This window comes from Orbicella faveolata, unplaced genomic scaffold (assembly GCF_042242905.1).
Source record: "Orbicella faveolata isolate gen_17 unplaced genomic scaffold, um_ofav_v1 contig_1, whole genome shotgun sequence".
Taxonomy (NCBI): Eukaryota; Metazoa; Cnidaria; class Anthozoa; order Scleractinia; family Merulinidae; genus Orbicella; species Orbicella faveolata.
The window spans coordinates 6,359,312-6,379,742 of record NW_028301536.1 but is presented as its reverse complement, the minus strand read 5'-3'; the positions used below and the strand labels follow the sequence as shown (position 1 = coordinate 6,379,742).

The following is a 20,431-nucleotide window of genomic DNA, read 5'->3' as shown; positions in this document are numbered from 1 at the left end:
CCCATGTGGTAATTTTCCTGCTAACAGATGAAATATGTAAATTAAAGCGGTGAGCGAGGTCCTGCTGAAAAAGCCCTAGTTTAATCCTAACAAGAAACATGAACAATTCATCTATCAAGTGCATAGCCCGGATATTTGGGCAGTTTTCAAGGATACCGGATGCATAACAATATGTCATTGTTTCTGCTGCAGGCTTTATGAAATCATAAAAAAAGTATAAAATGTTTATATAAACAGAATCCAGAGTAAAATTTGATGGCATCATCATCTGTAGAGAATCTCTCAATGCCAAACTTGAAAATGTTAAGTTCAGCTGCAGCTTGTTCCTTGTGTCTTTGAAGTTCTTGCTGCACAAGAACAAGTGCAGCATTTGCTTCTCTATTGGTCCTTTCTGATTCTCTTCTTAGCTCTTCAAGCTCAGCTTGTGCAGCATGAAGTTGACAGCATTTCGAAACAGGGCTATAAAGTTACAACACTGCTTTTGTCAAGTTTTCATGTTCAACGCAACTTTCAATGTGTCTGATTATCTCCCGTCTGGGTTTTGAGGCAGCTGCCCAATTAAAACAGAGGGGGTAGCTCCTTCTTTGAGCAGGTGCCTGACTGCACGGTCAGGAGAGTGGTAGTCCTCTTCCTTGAAGTGCTTACTGAAAACTTTTGTCTTAGACGTTATCTATATATAGTTATAAATAACAAAGTAAGTATTGAAACGTGCAGATAACAAGCATGAAAGCCAAGCCAGAAATGGTGTTAAAAAAAAAACAACAACAACAAACAAACAAACAAAAAATAAAAAAAAAACAGTAACCTTGAAATATGGGCCAACAGCATCCCTCCGGAGTTTAGCAATCCATTGCTTTCGAGTTTGCTTTTCCTTAGGCATAAGGTGGAACCTCAATGAGCTGTCATAGCAACTGTCACTAGTGCGTTGCGGCACACAGCAATGATAATCCCCTCCCTTTGCTTTCTTCTTGCGGACTGCGGAACTCGGGCTACTATCAACTACGAGTCGAAATACGAAAACAAACAAACACTAGTCAGAATTGTGTGCCGTGAAATCAATGGGAGCGAACACAATCTTGCTAGACATTGCAGTACATTTTGTAACTATTATTTACCAGAGTTGAAGTGAAAATTACTGCGGGAACATTTCTTTCTTTGTGACGTCACTGGTGACCGTTTTACACCGTAGACGAGCCGAATCTTACCACGCATAAGGCCTATTATACGGCTGCTTTAGTTAATATGCAAATATTCAAATCTTTTCCCGCGCAAAAAAGCAAAACAAAGTCCAAACAACGGATAACGGCTACTTACCTTCATTGCTCGCCATGAGGTCAAGAGGTCGTCACGGTGCACCCGGTTTCGTGTTTTTCTCTGAAAGTCACAAAAAGACCCTAGTTATAGTTTCATCAAGGTAAAAGTGTCTCAAAGTCGAGCAGATCGCCAATATTTTGAAAGAGAACCTACGAAGTCGCTTCGCCACGCTACAATTTTCAAGATGGCGGCCGAAACGCTTGCGTCCCAGCATGGCGTTGCTAGGTGGAAGAAGGAAGGAGGCAGGTTTAGAGACCACAACAAGAAGGTGAACCCCCGCGCAACCAACACTTCTCAAACTCAATAAAAATTCTTTAAGTTTCGTAAAATGAAGTCATGATCGTGACGGTATTTGGATATTTGATCTTAATTAGCATAGATTTCTACGATTTAAATTGTCCAATTTCTTTTTAGTCTTAATTTATACATATTGAGAAGATACATCAAACACCTGAGACAGTGTTTGACCACATTTCTAAACACCTCGAAGTTCGTCGAAATACTTCGCTGCGTGTCGTATTTTCAACTGTCTTCTCTGTGTTTGGGAATGTGGTGAAACACGATCTTTCATGTTTGATACATAACGTTACGTACTCAGTTAATGAGAAAGCCCAAGGAAGGGCTTGACGATCAAGGTTAACAGATAGCTGGTTAAACCGACCAAGAAGCTATATTACAAAGTAACATTTTCAGAGCATGGACTAAAATGGTTCTTTACTCTAGTTAGGAATCAATCAGTGAAAAAATGTCGTTTAATTTCGGATTCACTTCCTCAGGTCGATGATCCAAAATTGCTGGAGCACAGCATGGGGAGGTTCTTCCGCCGGGCTGAAGGAAGTGCAGTTGCCAGGGAGATTCTTGGAGATAAGTTGCTGGGCATAAACGGTCTTGAACAGGTTAAAAACCCAATGACAACTATGTCCAAGATTTGCCAGTTTATAAGAATCAAGTGTTCTGACGACTTTCTCCAGGCATGCGTAAAAGTAGTTGATCCAACACTGTCAACCACAAGACACTATGTGGTATGGAGCGAGGAACACATGGATAGAATGTTTTTAGAAATAAAAACAGAAAACGAAAAAAAAAAAAAATGAAACAAAACAGTCTATGCAAAAAAAGCCAACTTAACAGGCCAGTTTATATGGGTTATTGACCAAGTGTGAGGTCAAGATGGCTGGATATTGGTCAAGTTTTTTTTTTGCGAGTTTATGGACCGAGACGAATTAGTAAAAATTTTCGGAAAATGGCCGGCAACGTTCGTGTGACCTTCGGACAAGTTTTGGAGAATCTTCGGAAATCTTCGGAAAGTGGTCGGAAATTTTCGGAAATTCGTCAAAAACGCCGTCATCAGTATGTCTATATAATATAGAAATAAAAAACGCGCCCGAGTGCATTGTTGAGTTATATAAGCACGCGGGAATTTTTAAGAACACGAGAGAAGTGCATAGAGAAGCACGAGGCGCAGCCGAGTGCTTCTCGCACTTCTCGAGTGTTCTTAAAAATTCCCAAGTGCTTATATAACTCAACAATGCACGAAGGGCAAGTTTTTTTATTTCTTTTATAAAATGTAAACCACCACATTAACATAAAGACATATTAAACAAGAAAAGGATTGCGAATTTTAATTAATCAAAATAAGTATTCTCCTTACATGTACATGCTTTCTTTTTATTGGCTTAAATGCTGAATGAAAAGTAAAACCGTTCCCTTTGTGGCAAGAAACAAACGTTTTCGAAAAAAAGTCAGAACGGTTCTAAAGAAATTATTACAGCAAAAAGAATCTTCGAAAGCTGAAGCAGTTCCCCAGTTCACTGACTTTTGCTCTGAGGAGGATAAAGATTGATCTGCATTGAACCGATTGTGCAAGAATTGAACATGCCGCCAAGCATTTCGCTGTGGATCGTTGTGGTGGATGATCGGCGGTGCGTTTCAACCACTCTGCCTGATACTTCTGCTGCTTTTGGCTGACTAAAAGGCTCATCGCATTGTGGAGATTTCTGTTTTGTCTGGTCGGCCCCTTGTAGAGCAGTAGACAAGACATCACTACATTTCCTGAGCTGGATAGACGACGGACGAGAATTGTAATGCTGGAGACTATTCGGGTTTCTGTGTCCCGAAATGTGGCAGATGTGGCGATCTGACAAACCGGCTTGAGACCACAAGGTTATCGCTGTCGCCCGAACACAGTGATTTGCGTAAACTTTGGAAAGCTTGGCCTTTGTACTTATTTCTTTCATCATGTTTCTAAGAGTGTTGACACCAAGCGGGCGGTTTTCGTACCAGATTTCGGATGTGATGGCGGATTCATTCCAGTCGCGTCGAGGTTGCTGAAATAAGGCTTCGCATTTCGGATTCAGCTTGGAGATATACAAGCTCAGCGCTCGGTAGCCGTCGTTCTCACTCTCTGTTTCGTACATACGAGCCGTCTTCTCAAAGCTGGATCGGTCTTGAAGTCCACCGGGATGGTTTTTGGTGGTCTCGTCGTGGGTCATAGTAACGTAGCGCTTGCCTTGCTCGTCTACTTCAAATGCAAAACTTGTCGGCTTCAAATTTCTCTGCCCTTCACGACCTCTTCTACACCAGTAGAGAACAACATGGAACCACACGTTTCTCAGCAAGGACCATGGATTTGCAAGGCTTAATACTTGACCAGCTTTCAATTTCTGCAAGTCGTCAACTGGCATGGCCTCTTTGTGCTGCACATTTTCCTTCCCTTGCTGTTTCAGGCTCTTAATTTTGGCGTTCAGCATACGGTTGGAATTTGAAAACGTTGAAGAATTTAGCTTGAAACTTCTGTTATAAGGTGGGTTGTTTAAATGCCTCTCTATTGCATTTCTGAACGTAATTAAGGACGACTTGCTGTACTCTTCACCCGTTTTGCTTCGTGCTTCTGTATGAAACTGTGACAGACTGTTGTCAAGTTGTTCGTCGCTCATTTCCTCTAGTTTTGGCAACACAGGAACTTTTTGTGCACCCCATTCTAGGAAAAGAAAACATTTTTTCCAACTCAGCCTTTAAGTGTTGCAAGCGTATTTCGAGTGGTTAACTGTTAAATGATATACGCAACAGCTGCTAGAAAACATTTAATTGTATAAACAAGTGAAATGTTGCTTTTTGTTGACAAAGATGTAGATAAGCCAGTATAACTCATTATTTAGGAAGCATTGTAATATGCTTTTTTCGTCATTCTGCCTTTTAAATTAAAACAGGTTTTAAGTTTTAGTGTTTGAGATGTGTATTGGATTGTAGTCATGTTTACGTAAATTCATACCTTTGAAAGCGTTTACTGCCCAATTTGTCGAGCTCTTCGTAGACTTTGCTTGCGTTTCCACCAAAAGCCGGTTTCTCTCCGCTTCTGTCAGTTCTGCAAACCGTTTTTTCTTTGGAACAGGTGCCTCATTTTGAGACTCCTTAACGCAGCTACTTTTCTCGGCGTTCAGGAATTCGAACCCGAGTTGAAACCGTGGAAATTCTTCAGCCATAATGGCGGACGGACTAGCTGATTCTCAAATTTTGTCCAGGGCAAAATTTTCGTGACGTAGCTTGCGTGCATATGTTGAGTTATAATGCACGCGCGTGACGTAAGCAGAGTGCTTTATGGAGCTATAATGAACTCGAACTGACCAATCACAGCGCGCGCAATTACTCGAACATTTTATAATAAAAAGAACAGTACACGTGAGCTCGAAGATATGAATTTTATGTTCTCGTGGGAAGAACAATATCTCTTAATAGATAATGCTCTTGCCACTTGAACATAAAATTGATATCTTCTCGCCACCGTGTAATATCCTCTATATATTATGCGCCCAGCTATAAATACAGCTTTTTTTCACCAAAATAAAATATTTTGCTACTTAAGCATTAAGAACACAGTAACACTGAATGTGTACGCTTGAAATTTCATTGAATTATACTAAGTTAAAGGTCTTAGTCAGCCTCGTTCCCATGCAGTCATGAAAAGGGTTTCAGAGCATTAAAAGTAAAACTCGTTTTTTTGGTAACTTCCCTTAATGGGTTTTTTGGGACTTTTGATATGTCATTAAGGACACATTGCTTATAGTCTAAAACCGATGAAATGCCTTCTGTTGCAATTAGTGGCTGGTTGATCGATTTTTTTTTTTTCCGTGAAATGACTGGACTGTAACGACATTGTTTTAAACCGCTTCACCGGAACATAAGCTAAAATTGTGATGTTGCGATCGATCGCGCCAGCAATCAATCTAAAAAAGACACCATGAAAAAACTACATTTCAGTTTTTCTTCGTTCTTGTTACTTTGCCAGTCTCACCTTCGGGTATTTATGGTACTCTTCTTCTACCGCTTATGCTGCTAAAGATAACAAGGTAAAAGTAAACACTACTGGCGTGGAATTGCGGGCTTTACTGATCAGCGGACCGCCTCCACACATGCGCAAAGTGCTACCTTTAATTAACAAGCGCGAAAATTTCCTTATCCACAAAGCCAATATCTCATAAACTGATTCGAAAAAAATGTTCAACAGCAAAAGCGGAATGCATGTGCAAAATTGTTAACTATCCACAGCAGTCCCTTTCATGATCGTGAAAGATTTGGAGAAAAACGGCGACCTCGGAAGGTCACACGAAATGTGTAAACACAATTAAAACACCCACCTAAACAAACTCCATAACCAGGAGCCATAATCGGGGACGGAGACTGTAAGTCTCGGGATTCGCGCGCACCTATGATATGGGACAATTTTTCTATTTTTAGAACAAATTGCGCCATCCTGACGTCATATATCCGCGCGGATTCACGCACATGTCGGGGGCTCTCGCGTGGATGTTGTCACATTGCGTGATCAAATGGTGAGAGTTGAGAGATTCTCTTGCGTATTTTTCACAGCGATGACAGGGAATAAGGCAGGGAATACGTACCAGGGCGCTTATATGTAGTTTTATGCTCTGAGCTAACGGAAAAGGTGGGTTTTTCAGGGTCGAAAACAAGACTTCAATCTCACGTTGGGAATGAATAATAAGATCTGCTCACGCTAGTTGTAAGCTTACGCGTATGTTTTTGCGTTTGTTCTGACTTAAGAATATAGCAAGAAAACTCTCTACTCTGGTATCGAGTTAATTTGTGAGTTTCTCAGACAATGGTTAATCATAACCAATACCTGTTTTGATGGTTTCTTATTGTTTCCGCTTGTTTGGTGAGTTTGCAAAAGTTTTTGAAAGGAAAGTCTGACGCCTACAATTAGCTCATTTGCAAAGTGCAGCTCGTGCACTTTTAAGTCCGAGTCGGTGTTTTCAACTGTCAACAAATCTTGACAAAGATTTCTTTTGTTATCTTTCGTGCCGAGATGCTGCAACAAATTTCACGGACGCATAAAAGGCTACTAACATCATGTGTGTTTCTTCAACATAAGCATAGTGAAGTTTTACACTGCGAAAATGAAAATAGACAAGAAGTTTTAATAACTCGATCAAAAAAATCGAAATTGTTATTCCAAGTTGCTTAAAGAAAGCGTCATCGTAACTTTGCTGATAATTTTCCTTTATTCACATATTTTCAGCTAAGCTTTTTATATGTTCTCAAACATTTATCAATCTTAAACATATTTAAAAACTATAGAGCTATTGTTTGAGTTCGATGCACGCTTTCACACGGAAGTGCGGCAGAAGTCCACTTTGCCATGTTTACTGACTGTACAAAACACGCCTCGGCGGGCGCTCTCGTTCATCGACAACAGAGAATTTGCCGGATTTTTACACGAATAAAACTGAGGAGTATCTACGGACGTAAAGTTATTAATTAAGCCTTGATGAAACAGCAAGCGTTGCTTACAATTCAAGCGAAACTCAAACTAGCAATTATTTTGTTTTACTTTTCGGTCGCGATAGACTGACTGACAAATTCCTCGCAAGCGTATGGCAAAAGGAGCCAGGAAACTATGAAGTCTTGAAGCTCTGCTATATCTAAATATATCCAGCTAGTTTTTTGCTGTGTAATGGAAAAGCTGTTAATCTTCAACATATGTGAAATTTAAAGTGGAGTAATGTACAGCTCATGTAAAAGAAGCATCCGTCGGAACACAACTTGGTCAGCGATATATATAAGCTTACAGCGGAACATACCTAAATTCGTCACTGTCTTACTTCACTCAAACTGCAGCAGCTTACGACGAAAATACTTAAGCAAAATTCCAACAGACGTAAACGCGCTGAGTTGTGGGCCAAAAACATGAAAAATTTCGGGAATTTCGGACGCCATTTCCCCCGCGCGACATCCGCAAAAATCCTCGCAACATGTACGCGCGTGTGCCGCAGGTGATGGCGCAATTTGTTCTAAAAATAGAATTATTGTCCCATATCATGGGGACAGCCCCAATACTTGAAATGGCGCGCGCTTACGGTCTCCGTCCCCGATTATGGCTCCTGCCATAACTTAAAGTGCCCATAATGTCAAAATTTTTATTTTCTCATCGGATTCCATATATCACTAAATGAACTTCTGCGAAAAATTTTTTCGATTGGACAAAACGTAATTGTTTTGATAATTTTTTAAAAACGTTCAAATTTGCCGCCATTTTTTGGTCTACCATTGGCACCAGTTTTCCCTCGGTTTGGAATAAAATTTTACGTAGTTCAGGAACACCTGCCTTCAGGCTTGACTCATCTCCCTTGTTTTACCTCTTTAAATTTACCTTCGTAGTCCACAAAAAAATGCCGGAAAGGTGCATTGCTGCTCTTTGTAACAACATCAATGATCCAGTAAACATCAGTCTTCATCGCATTCTGTTTTTCGGCGAAACATGCCCCATTAAATATATATAAATTTTACAGACGATGACTTCACTTATTGTTATCGTATTTTATTGTGTGCATCCAGTACACTGTATCGTATCCTATCCAAATTAAGATTTTTTGGGGGGGAGGGGGATGCCATATAACATCGAGTCTGACATCAAAAGATGCTTAGTGGCCTACAAGAGGATTATGGGTACTTGCCCTGCCTATCTAGACGAACTGTTAGAACTAAACAACAGCCAGCACAGCAGAAATACACGAGGTGCTAATTTAACCATTTTACCAAGGAGATATATTAGAGACAAGGAGGGAGGTCGCACGTTTTCTGCAACAACTTCAAGATGTTGGAATCACCTCCCACTTAAGCTACGTGCTTGTCAATCTTTATATACTTTGAAGAATGCTTTGTATAAACATTTTAAATTAAGTCAGCTTAGGGATAAGATTCTTACTCTTTTTTTAGATAATTTATTTTTAGTTCGCGTAATATGAGCAATATGTTTTACCTTTGACTTGTAGATCTGAATCTGCTGTACATTGTGTTTTGTAATTAGGTTTTAAATAAATTCTTAATTAGGTTACTAATTAAAATAGGTTTTATTTAAGGTGGCCGAACACAGTTTTCGCGCGCGCTTTTGCTGATGCAATTCAGCGCGCGCATAAGGATTGGAAAGAAACAAACATGCTGTCAATAGAGCGATCATTTTATTTACTCAACACACGCAGTATCTGTGCTATTTTTCTCTTTAATTGAACGCAGAGTATTGATGGCTTTAGTCGTTTATTACAAAGATATGTTAGAAAAGGTAACAATGCAAAGAACCCAGCGATTCTCAGCTTTTTCTTTGTTACCGAAAGAACCCAGTTAAATGCAGCGCATGCGTAGTGAGTCAAAAAAGAGCGACTGAATGAAAAATTGCACTCTCGGAAATGCGCCTATTTCTCGAGAACCACTCATTAGAATTTCACGAAATTTGGCACGAAAATACTTTAGAAAATAAGTAACTGGAGTATTGAAAATAATTGAACTTTAACAAAGGAAATTCTAGACATTCCAGTGAACCTTCAACAAAGGATAATTAAAGAACTCTCTGTTAAATTATTGGCAAAATGGTGTTAACTTGTGAGAATCGTTACAAGCTTGTTGCATGCAAATTATAAAGAAAATCTAATGACTAGATTTTCTACAAATAAACAAAACCGATTTTAAAGGCCTGTCTATATTTATTCATGTCGTCATGGCAACGGCACATACGTCAGCTTAACTATCAAAAAACCAATGTTTGTGTTGTTAACTTGCTTGCTGCCATTTTTGGCGACCGAGAGATCAAGGGTTTTAGAGAAAAAGGTGAATGAAACACAGGTATCAAAAACTGTGTTCAGCCACCTTAAATTGTAACAATGTTTATCGAGGGCCACAAGTTCATTAGTTTTAACTATTTTACAGAGGGTGACACTTAAAAATGTCACCCTCTTTAAATAAAGTTTGACTGATTGATTGATTTAGCTTATCTGGGCTTCCTTGCCTCATACACTGTTGTGTTGTAATTATATTTATAAATGGAAAAAAACAAAACAAGAAAAGAAAATTATACTTCACTGCGCTGCACGGCACTGCCGTACACTGCACTGTACTGCACTGCACTACACTAACCACTGCACTTTACCATACGTAATTTCACTACACTACACTTTACTACAGTGCTCTGGCCTAGACTGTAATGAATTTTATTTTTTCTTTTAGGCCTTCAGATGCATCACTGGGAAAGTAATGGCCAAACAGGCAATTTTTATGTTCGGGATCATCACTATTGCCGTTTTCGTCCAGACTAAAGGTATCATTTCAAACCGTTTTTTTTTTTTTTTTCTTTTTTTTTTTTTAAGAGCAAACACCCACAAAAATCAAACAAAATCAAATTTCTTCGGCAACGCTAGAAAACTCAAATTCGGTCGCATTTTGATATAGCTAGCCCCTAGCAAAAGTGCAAACAGGCTGTAGTTTTTTTTCTTGAAATAGTTTTGTCTTTCCAAGAAAAGCGACATTTACGATTTACCTTTCAGACTAAATTTCATGCAATTTAGGCCCAGTTCAGACGTCGTGCTTCTGCCGTGCCGTACTAAATTCAGGAATTAAGTTCGACAAAAGCACGGCAGAAGCACGGCGTCTGAATCAAACTTTTGAATTAAGTTCGGTAAGCAATTAAGTTCGACAAGCTCTGCCGTGCTACACGACTCTGGCACGGCAGCGATTCAAAGGTCGACCTTCTGCCGCGCTAAACAAATTCATAAATTGTAATAGCGGAGCTCCGGCGGCCCGAAGGGCCGCCAAGCGGAGCCCCATACCAATATAGGGAAGAAAAGGAAACCCATGAATTGATTTTCTCATGGTTATCATGGCTAGCGGTATTGCTCGTGGGCGCGTACGCACGACGGCGACGACGGCGACGACGGCGACGACGACGACGACGGAGTCGCGCAAGATGGCGGCCATACTCCAGCTAATAGGTTGACAGAGACATGCACCCTCGGTTTGTAGCGGGAGAATGCCATTTTTCTTGGCGGGATTTTTAAAGAAAAACGATAGCGGAGGTTGATCTCATATTTTTAAGACAGGGTTGCACTGAAGCAAAAAACAGAAAGCAAGAATTAACAGGCAAAGAAGTAGCGAAGAAGATGGCGAAAAAGACTGAGCGGGCCAGCGCTGAGGAAGGAAGCGAGACAGTACTGAACAATGCCGTGAATTATAGCTAGTCAAGGGTTAGAGAAAGGAGGTGAAACAATGCCGAACAATGCCGTGAACCAAAGCTAACGAGGGCTATAGAAAGGAGGCGAAAGCACCCGACAAATTGATTCAGAAGACTGCCGAACTCCCCATGGCCAAGTTCAAAATTCGCGCGAACGTGATGCTGTGCAGCCGTGCAAGAAAATTCAAACGTCACCTGATTTGGTCAGGTGATGAACAAGAGAAATCAAACGTGCCCGAGTGTTTTAGGGAAATTACAAAACAGTAAACGTAGCGGAAAGAAGTGGTTGATTCGTTGATCTATCGAAAATATAACTTCAGTTCAGTCTTCACAACTTTTGCTGCAAGTTTCTTCCCGGGAGATTTACACTGGCCGAACTGAATTGCCAACTTGCGGTAAGTGACTTTTGTTGTTGCCTTTGCTATGAAAATTAACAAGTTGCCTCGGCGATATGAGCTTATTTTCAATTGGAGCCATTAAAAGTCTTCCTTATTTGAAGCCATGCTGTAAGAGATTTTAAAAATTGCATCGTTTTAATTTCGCTCGTCTCTAAACAATAACACGTGGGTCGCTTTGGAGGTTGCTGTAAGTTGTAAACAAATTAAGTTTTCTGTCGATTTTCGTCGTCAACTTAAGCTTATAACCTCACGTCTAAAAATAAGCTTAACCAAAACCGTACTTGTAGACACGGCCGGGCGAGTTTTGAAGTTTTCTCTGAGTTAGTTAGCACTGCCGCTTCGTAGACTGCTAAAATTTCTTCTTCTCTTGTTGAAAACCAAGGAAGGTCTACAAACCATTTTAAGCCGAAGCGAACAGGATTTGCTAAATTTAATTTTTGCATATTGTGATTACAAAGTATGGAGAGTTCCTCGTTTTGTTAGTTCAATTTATTCGGTTTGGCGAAATGCTTTTGTGAATTCCGAGGTTAATTTCGTTGAAGACTGGTAAAGCTACTGTCAATAAAATGACTGCAAAGCTAAACTAAGTCTCGGCAAAAATACAGACTCTCAGTAATATTCAAATTTAAGCGTGAATAATTTTTAAACTTTAACACCGCAAGCTTAAATGAATTTTCTTTATCCTCTCTTTTATTCGGTCACCTTTCATTGAGAAGGGATTTGCTGTTGATACTCGAGCTCAGATGTAGTGATATGCATCTTGTGTTTATAATGTAGATTTCCTCGTTTTATTTTGTTGTCTGTCCAATTAGTTCGGTTTGGTGAAATGCTTATATAGTCCAAAATGTCGAGTAGACGATTATGCATGGCAGTCCTGTCTGCAAATAAAGCTCCGCTTTGATTTTGATTGGCTATTTCATTTTATTTGTGCCATTGCTTTTGGTTGGGGGTACATGGACCCTATTTTGTTAATAAGAGGTTATTCCCCAATGCGGTATTTACACTTAATATGGAAATGTTCCTAAAAAGGGACATGGTACTAATTAACTCGGTAAATTGAACAGTGTAATAGAAGTTCTTGCCCTGACCATTTCTCGGTAATAAGAATAACTTTTACATACATATATACACAATTTAGTTGGAGAGAGCATTCTCCTATCTCCACTCTCTCTCTCTCTCTCTCTCTGCTCTCTTCTTCACACTAATTTTCTATTAACTAACTTATTAAATGAATGTCACTGACTGTTTTCTTTGTTGTGCATGCATACTTTTTTGCTCGTCGAAGAAAGTTTCAGTTTCTTCCTGGCTGTACAGTTTCCTTTCTCCTGTCCTGTACCAATTCGATTGTGATATAACTTTGTGAATTCTCTATTCTCCTTAAATTTTATCTCATCAGGTTGATAGAATGCACTCTCAGAGTGTTCCATCATTGTCTTCAGTTGCTACAATTTTCCGGAAAAAAGCAATAGTTTTCTTAATTTCTTTTTACTTTGTGTTAGGACTTTTTAGCATGCCTGTAATTGGCCCATGGGCATTATGGGAGAATAATTTTCAAGTAAAGAATTACATTCGTTTTAGTGTTGAGTATTTTAAATTGTTATGAATTAGGCATTTCTTTTTATTTTTTATTTTTTATATTTTTTATTTTAGTCGCACACAATGTTTTATGATTTTACTGAGGTATACCATGTAAATGTAAATAATGCACTGGAATTGGCCAATCAGAGTGTGCATTATATCGGCTTTAAACACAAACCATATATAATAAATGACTTGTATGTAAATTGTATTTTTATTACAGAGAACTGGACAGGGCAAGAACTTCTTTTGTGAATTTATATGACATTAATTCCTCTCAGTGCTGTCAAAATGTCTCAGGAACCTTCATTTCTGATAATCTATTATTTTCCACCATACCTACAGCACAGAAGCTCACCAAATCCTAACTGATAACTAACATGTGTGTATCTCTAGCCTTTGCTGTGTGCAACATGTACATTCTGTTATCCTGCCTTAACTGCTACAAACAATTTTGACAGAGCTGTTGCAACAGTTTCACTTAAATTGAATTCCAGTAACAGCACTACATGTAGCAGTGTTATTGAGTATGAACTTTATGGAGGATTTTAAATTTTTATTTTTTTATGATTACAGACGACAACAAAATATACATGTGTATACATAACCTGATGTTGGTGTTGGTTACAAACCGTAGTTCATAATGGTCATCCTATTACAGGTAAGGGAGAAAAGTTCAGAGAGTTTAGAACATTTCTTCCCCCAGCACACCTTCTGTCTATAAGTGCAATAATTGAGAGGTTATATATATATATATATATACGAAGAGTAATGTAAAGTTACTGTATAAACTTAGCATTAAAATCTGACATTTGAACGCCTCCTTTGCTAAAATTAGTCACGATTTAATTGTTATCACTCCCTGTGAATTCATAGAGATTCCAGAGGCAAATTATCACCTAATGTGGAAGTCCTGTCTTCAAGTGAGGGAAAATGACACAAAAGAGTTAGAATGAGAGTAAAAAGAATTGTGAATGTTGATATGGTGTACATTATACATCATGTAAAGGTACTTGGTGAGTGCCAAAGGCATAACATTTCATGTATTGCTTTTTCAGGACAAATTATATAACAGTGACATTTTAAAAGGTGTGATCAGAAAAATAATGAGTACATTGTCCAGGCAGCACCAGTTTATGGACGGCATATGCAGACAGTAAGAGGAACTGTAAACACTACCACGTAAGTTAGTTTTATGCTTATGACTTCTTGTTCTTGGATTTTGTGTCATTTCATCACAAGAATAGGTAATGAAAGATGCAATAGTTGTTGCAATATATTTTTGAAGGAAAGCTTATAAGTCTGCCTACGCTGGATAACAGCCATGTGTAAACTGAATGTGAAGCAAACACTCTGTTAAAGATGGGGCAACCCTAAAACCAAGAAACTGGAATCCGGAATCTGGAACCAAAAACTGGAATCCAGAAACTGGAAACCGGAATCCACAAATCAAAGAAAATAAGTTCTTCAAATACATGAAAATTGCTCTGCTTAGCTTTTCGACTGTAAAAAGTAAGCTGCGAAGTAAAAAGGACCTCAAACTTAACCTTTTTTGAAACAAAAATTCCCCGTCTGTTGAAATTGTGCAACCGTTATTTTTAGTGAGGGCTATGATTATGAGAATCTCAGTAAAGTGCGTCTTAATTTTATTCCAAGCACCTTGAGAGTGTCTAAAATAAGCTTGCTGGTAATTGCCATTTTGTTTAATAAGTGATCTTCAATTTACCAGGAGTATAAGTTTATCCTTTATGTCTAGTAGATACTGAACAAGATAGAAAATGTCATAGAGAACAGGATATCCATCAGTGGCAGCCCCCTGTACATTGACAGTCACGCCACCCACTTTCGAAGTCCAAAGGCTAACCCATCTGGTCTAAATATGAAATTTGATTTTTCCGACAGATACAAGACCAATTCCAGATTAACACAATTTCCACACTGATACTGTGACAAATCAGCCTTTCATATTCTTGGCGGCCATCATATTAAAACAATTTGTAGAAATGTTGCACACTTACTTCCGTCTGCTTCTCACTTGCTAACAGATCAGACCACATGTTGTTAAAAGATGCTAAAAGACTGCCAGAAACTCACTGCAATAGCCTATAATAGTTCGTTGTTAATGTGCTGCTCACCAGTCTTCTCAGAGCAATTTGATCTAGACAAGAAGCAGGCTCTCACCAGCACCAGCTTGAACAAAAGATGGGTAACTTAGCCTGTGAGCAGGCTCTCGTGTTTGGGCTGGGGGCGTGAGTGGCAAAGTCGCATGAAGACTCTTGGTGACATGCCAATGCAGAAAAACACTAGACACCTATTTAGCCTGCTCAGACACTAGAGACAGATACCAGAGCCTGCTCGCAGGCTATGAGTAACTCTATCCACCCAAAAAAACAGTAACCCTGACTGGATAGTGATGTACCCAATGGATAGCTTTATGCAGCTTTTGAACAACTGGGCCAGAAATATAGCTAAGGGTTGTTCAGAACTAGTCAATAATTTTTTAGCAATTACAGTCTGTGGCTGAAGTAAAGCCAAGAAAATAAATAACAACAAAATAATTTTTGCTCATATTTATTTATTAGACATTGCTGAAGTGAATTATTTCTATCATCATTCATAATATCTGGATTCCAGATTCTGGTTTTTTGTTCCGGATTCCGGATTCCAGATTCTGGATTCTGGATTTCGGTTTCCAAATGAATCCAGTGTTTTAGGGTTGCCCCAGATGATGTATGTGCATATGTTAATCTTGAATAATCTGAAATTTCAGAGAGTTTAAAAATATCATATCATATCTGTGATGGTTCTGAGGTGGAGGGCTGTTACATGTACATGTAAATGTCTCATGCACGATTTTTCACTCGTTATGATTCAGGTGCAAATAGTTTCTGTATCTGTTGATGTGCAACAATCTACACCAATATTTCAACCTAATAATGTACAGTGTATATTAATTAACCAAATTATGCTGTTTTTAGTTGACCAGTGCTACTACATAGTAATGTGATGTTGAAGGGCACAAATTTAAAAACACACCCAGTGTCAACTTGTCAAATATATGAACTGGCCAGACAGTGTAGATTAAAAATTCTCTGAAAGGTAAGATGTTTCTTAAACATTATTTTGTAATTAATGATTTCTCAGACATTGTTTTCTTCAAGAAAAGATTCATACCCCACATGGAGGTTTTTTCTCTATTAGAGCTCTTGATTCCTAATACTTCAATTTGGAATTTCTAAAGACTGGCCATGAATGGGTGTTGGGTGTGAATATCTTCTGGAACTGCACATTCATTCATTGAGTAAGCAAGAACATCAGTATTTATCCTGACAAACTCTGATTTTCTTCTGGAAGCTGAACTCATATACAGTTGTGCAGTTATATGTACAACCAAATAGCCTGGATGACCCTGTGATTGGGACTGTGCACATTGTTGTAACCCTCAATGTTCCAGTTTCTTGTTTGAAGCAAATTGCATTTGCTCTTGAAAGCAAGTGGCGAAGTTCATAACAGTTATGTAAGTTTGCTTTGTATTTCAGGGCAGAGCCTGCCACAGTGAAAGTTGGAGTACCAACCCCTAGCATTTGATTCACTACTAACACTCAGTAAACAACTAACAATGAAGTACACTGTATATCAAAGAAAGGAATTACATGCCTGTTCCTGTCAGTCAATATATGAACAGTTTACAGATGGGGAGCCTGTATTAAAACATCAAAGATTTTCAAAGCAACCATGTCCTGGTGAGTTATTTCTGAGGAAATATAAATTTAAGGTCCTTATGATTGCTTATAGGCATTGATTTTTATTGTAAACAATATCTTACTGAGTGTATTTTTCTTGTGTACTAATTGTTGTAGAACACAGACATCACTGTTATTACAGAGATATTAATTTGTGAAATGTTCTATAAATGAATGCATCTGGGAACAAATTAATTTATCATGGATGCAGCTTCTGAGAGATCCCCAATATTAATGGAACATACACTGTTCATACGTAAAAGAGTTCAGTAATTCATTACTTATGATTGTAATGCTTTGTTTGGTTTCTCTGTATTTACAGACAACTTGATGGGATTATAGATTCTGCACCAAGTTTATTGAATAAACTGACTTGGAGGTTCAGTTCTGCAACCCATCCTGTTTGTAGTAATATCATAGCTGCAACATTGTGACAGATACACTGCATTACATTATTAAGAAACACATATTAACTAATTATTTTTAAGTGCCTTTTAAATTAATCAGTTTTTCTTAGAGATAATTTACTCATGGTTTAAATAATTGGCTTTTTGGCTTTAAAATGATATTTATTGAGCTTTTAAATCAATTTTGTGATAATCTGCATTGGACATGGCATAAATTGATATTTTGCCAACACGAAATGGAGAACTGGGTCTTAAGCAAAGTTGCAGGATTAGCATTTTTGTAGAAAGAAAGGGTTGAGAAATTTGTGACATTCTACAGACAGCCTTGCCATTCGCAATGTCCGATAAGGTTAATTTGTTCCATTCTGTTGTAGAAATAGTGTTCTCTAATTTATAAATTATTTCAATCTGTTGTTTAAATGATTGCCCTATAACACCATGTCTGGCTTTGGTGCATGTAGGATATTGATGTATTTTTTAGCCATTTTGCTGTAAATTATCTTAACTGATGTGTCAATCAAAACATATCTTGGATATGCTGGGCTCTTCTGACAAATGTACCTATGCCTGATAACCTTGGAGTGCATTTGGTTGTGTAGTGCAGACAAAATACATGTACATAATATAACTTCCTCTTAGCTTACTGATAATTCTTGGTATAATTTAATCATAGCAAAATTAATTAATGGAACCCAATAACAGCTGTTGTAGTCCACAATGCCAGTCGAGAAAAAGAACAAATCACATTGAAATTGAATAATAAAATTATTATTAGAAGCCTATGCAAGTATTCATGATCAGCAAAAAAAAAATATCGTAAGTACCATTCATGCGAGGGTGATTTTGCTTATTGCAAACCCTTCCAGCAGGAGGAGACTCCATACAATAGTGAAGATGGCTACATGTATCTTTGGGGACAAGTTAGAAAACAAAACTTTCCAACTTTTCACATATGTATACTGTTTTGGTATTCTTGTGAGATTTCACTTGGTAGAGATTCAGGGACTGAGTATATTGTAACCACTGCATTTCAATCAGTCCCCACAAGAAAAAAAAATGTGTAAACTTCTTTTGTGTGGAAGTCCCCATGTTAACTAAGGAAGAATATAATGATTAATAACAATGCCTTGTCTTTCTGAATAAGGTACGAAAGAACAAGAAATGCCACCAAAAAGCACAGAAGACAGTTCTGTTCTGTGATCAAGATTTTTGGTGGCTTCCAAGAAATCCTTGCAATCATTGCTCTATATTTCATAATCACACCATCTTACACCTCGATCTGCTGATGTAATACTAGTTCCGGCTGAAACTATTAAATCATTCGCAATTTACGTCATACATGTTGGATTATTTTCATTAGTAACAACATTCCGAAAAATAACTGAGGAGCTCCGCTTTTAGGCTGGCCTAAATCTATATATTAACGTATTTTGGCGAGATTGCGTTCTCACGGGGAGCTAGCAGGAGAATTGTTACGAGGAATCAGTGTATCCTGAATTTGGTTCGACTCTGTCACGACGTCTGAATCAAAGTTGTTTTCCTGCCGTACTACAGTCGAACCCAATTCCAATTTAGTTCGTCACGGCAGAAGCACGACGTCTGAACTGGGCCTTAGCGAGTTCCAACTGGGCTGAAAATCGACCATTTTCATTCGATTTGCATTTCGCAACTATTGAGCGCAGAAAAGTTGTAATACAACCAGCTTATTGCAGAACTATTCCTTGTCTCAAAAAGGACGATTTCAAGAATATTGGATTAGTCTAATTATTTCGCGGTAAACAAAACCAGTGTTCTCCAAAATTGAGTTAGTCAGTCGATGAAAAGAATTGTCATTTTGACCATGTGCCATGTCTCGGAATTCCAAAAGATTTTAGATTCTAATTATACTAGGATAGGTCTTTCAAAACATACAAAGTTCAGTTTGAGCAAATGATTAGGCACTCGTCAAAAAGTTATTCAAAATCGTTCACAAAAGACAGTAAATCACGCCAGCAGCTTCCGAGTGCGTGACCAAATGTATTATCATCGTATCGGTATATTACTTCAATTCGAAACGTCAGCACTACCAAGCAGTATAAATGACATACACATAACAATAACATGTTTACCTACCTCGGTTTGTAATATCCTGAATCTTGCAAACTGATTCTTTCCCTGCATATAATTTTCAGCGGCGTTCTTGTCAGTACTCATATCCGACTTTGACGAAAAACGGCTACTGCCAAGTCCCCTGTATGTATCATCTATCTGTGTTATTTGTGTCGTTTGATTAAGCCAGTAGTAACTGCTAAAGCGTTATTCCACATGCGACTTCCGGGTTTCCATTTTGAAGACGTTTGAAAGTCCGCCATTTTGACCGAAGATGTGTTATCCGAGACCCGTACGTTGCAACATATTTCACATGGGGGTGCGGATCGGGATTTCAGAGCTTTCAGAGTTACTTTTCTTTGTTTGAATTTTAAGCCACAAAGACCTGGTTCGTGTGTAGCATTTTAATCGCTTTACCTAAGAAAGGAAGCCCTGAATTGGAACTAAAATCGAGATATTGGAAAAATTCTAACGTTTTTTCTTTCGGAAATAATTCCCACTCTACCCTTACCCTGTGTGCAATTGTCCTTTTGCTGGACAATTTGCAAATAAGAGACGCAGAGCCATCGAAGATGGGCATTCAGACAACGGCTTAGTATGTTGTTATCACAGTATATACTGTAACATTTTAAGCCACTAACCACGGTCGGTGCAGTATTTACTGGCCTAAAATGTCAAAAATTTACCGACTAGCAAACTAAGCCGTTAGTTATTGGCCTAAAATGTTACAGTATGTAATAAGTGTGGTTCCAAATTAAGCCTTTAGTTATTGGCCTAAAATGTTACAGTATGTAATAAGTGTGGTTCCAAATTAAGCCGTTAGTTATTGGTCTAAAATGTTACAGTATATAATGAGAGTGGTTCCAATTAAGCCGTTAGTTATTGGCCTAAAATGTTACAATACGTAATGAGAGTGGTTCCAGATTAAGCCGTTAGTTATTGGCCTAAAATGCTACAGTACGTAATGAGAGTGGTTCCAAATTAAGCTATTAGTTATTGGCCTAAAATGTTACAGTATGTGATGAGAGTGGTTCCAAATTAAGCCATTAGTAACTAAAAATTATAACTAAAAACCGGGATCTTCAGATTACGGATTTCGCCGCAGATGTCGTTAACTACGTCAGGCCAATAACTAATGGCGGGATTGGGAACCACAACAACACATACTGTAACAGTTTAGGCCAATTGCTGGTTTTCAGTGTCACGCAATTCAAAATAGATCAAAATAGAAATCAAAACCGGTCGATAGATAAAGTCCAGAGTCTGGGAAATGAAAGAAAATAAACATGCAGACTCTCGCCAAAATTCTGATCACAGCAATTTTTCTTACGCGAGATATGCGGATAAATTTTTTTACCCAAATTTATAGAGATTTGTATGGAGATGCCA

General features: G+C 38.3%; 1 protein-coding gene and 2 long non-coding RNA genes across 5 annotated transcripts; 1 reads left to right on the top strand and 2 right to left on the bottom strand.

The window, feature by feature from the left end:
• Positions 1-366: 366 nt before the first annotated feature.
• On the bottom strand, positions 367-19,295 carry LOC149117857 (uncharacterized). Its single transcript, XR_016206411.1, has 3 exons — positions 19,067-19,295; positions 1,315-1,374; positions 367-999 (listed from the first exon to the last, which is right to left on the bottom strand). It is a non-coding gene; the product is annotated as an uncharacterized LOC149117857 (long non-coding RNA).
• LOC149117859 (uncharacterized) lies at positions 2,960-4,726 on the bottom strand. Its single transcript, XM_089286707.1, has one exon. It carries the CDS (start codon positions 4,248-4,250, stop codon positions 3,123-3,125), a length of 1,128 nt encoding a protein of 375 aa, XP_089142833.1. The 5' UTR covers positions 4,251-4,726; the 3' UTR covers positions 2,960-3,122.
• On the top strand, positions 10,829-17,604 carry LOC149117858 (uncharacterized). 3 transcript variants are annotated; one of them, XR_016206405.1, is made up of 5 exons: positions 10,829-11,223; positions 13,381-13,465; positions 13,863-15,903; positions 16,344-16,547; positions 16,870-17,604. It is a non-coding gene; the product is annotated as an uncharacterized LOC149117858 (long non-coding RNA). The 3 variants fall into 3 exon arrangements; XR_016206406.1 differs by lacking the exon at positions 10,829-11,223 and having other exon boundaries at positions 11,839-13,465; positions 13,863-13,986; positions 15,783-15,903; XR_016206404.1 differs by lacking the exon at positions 10,829-11,223 and having other exon boundaries at positions 11,824-13,465.
• Positions 19,296-20,431: the final 1,136 nt, after the last annotated feature.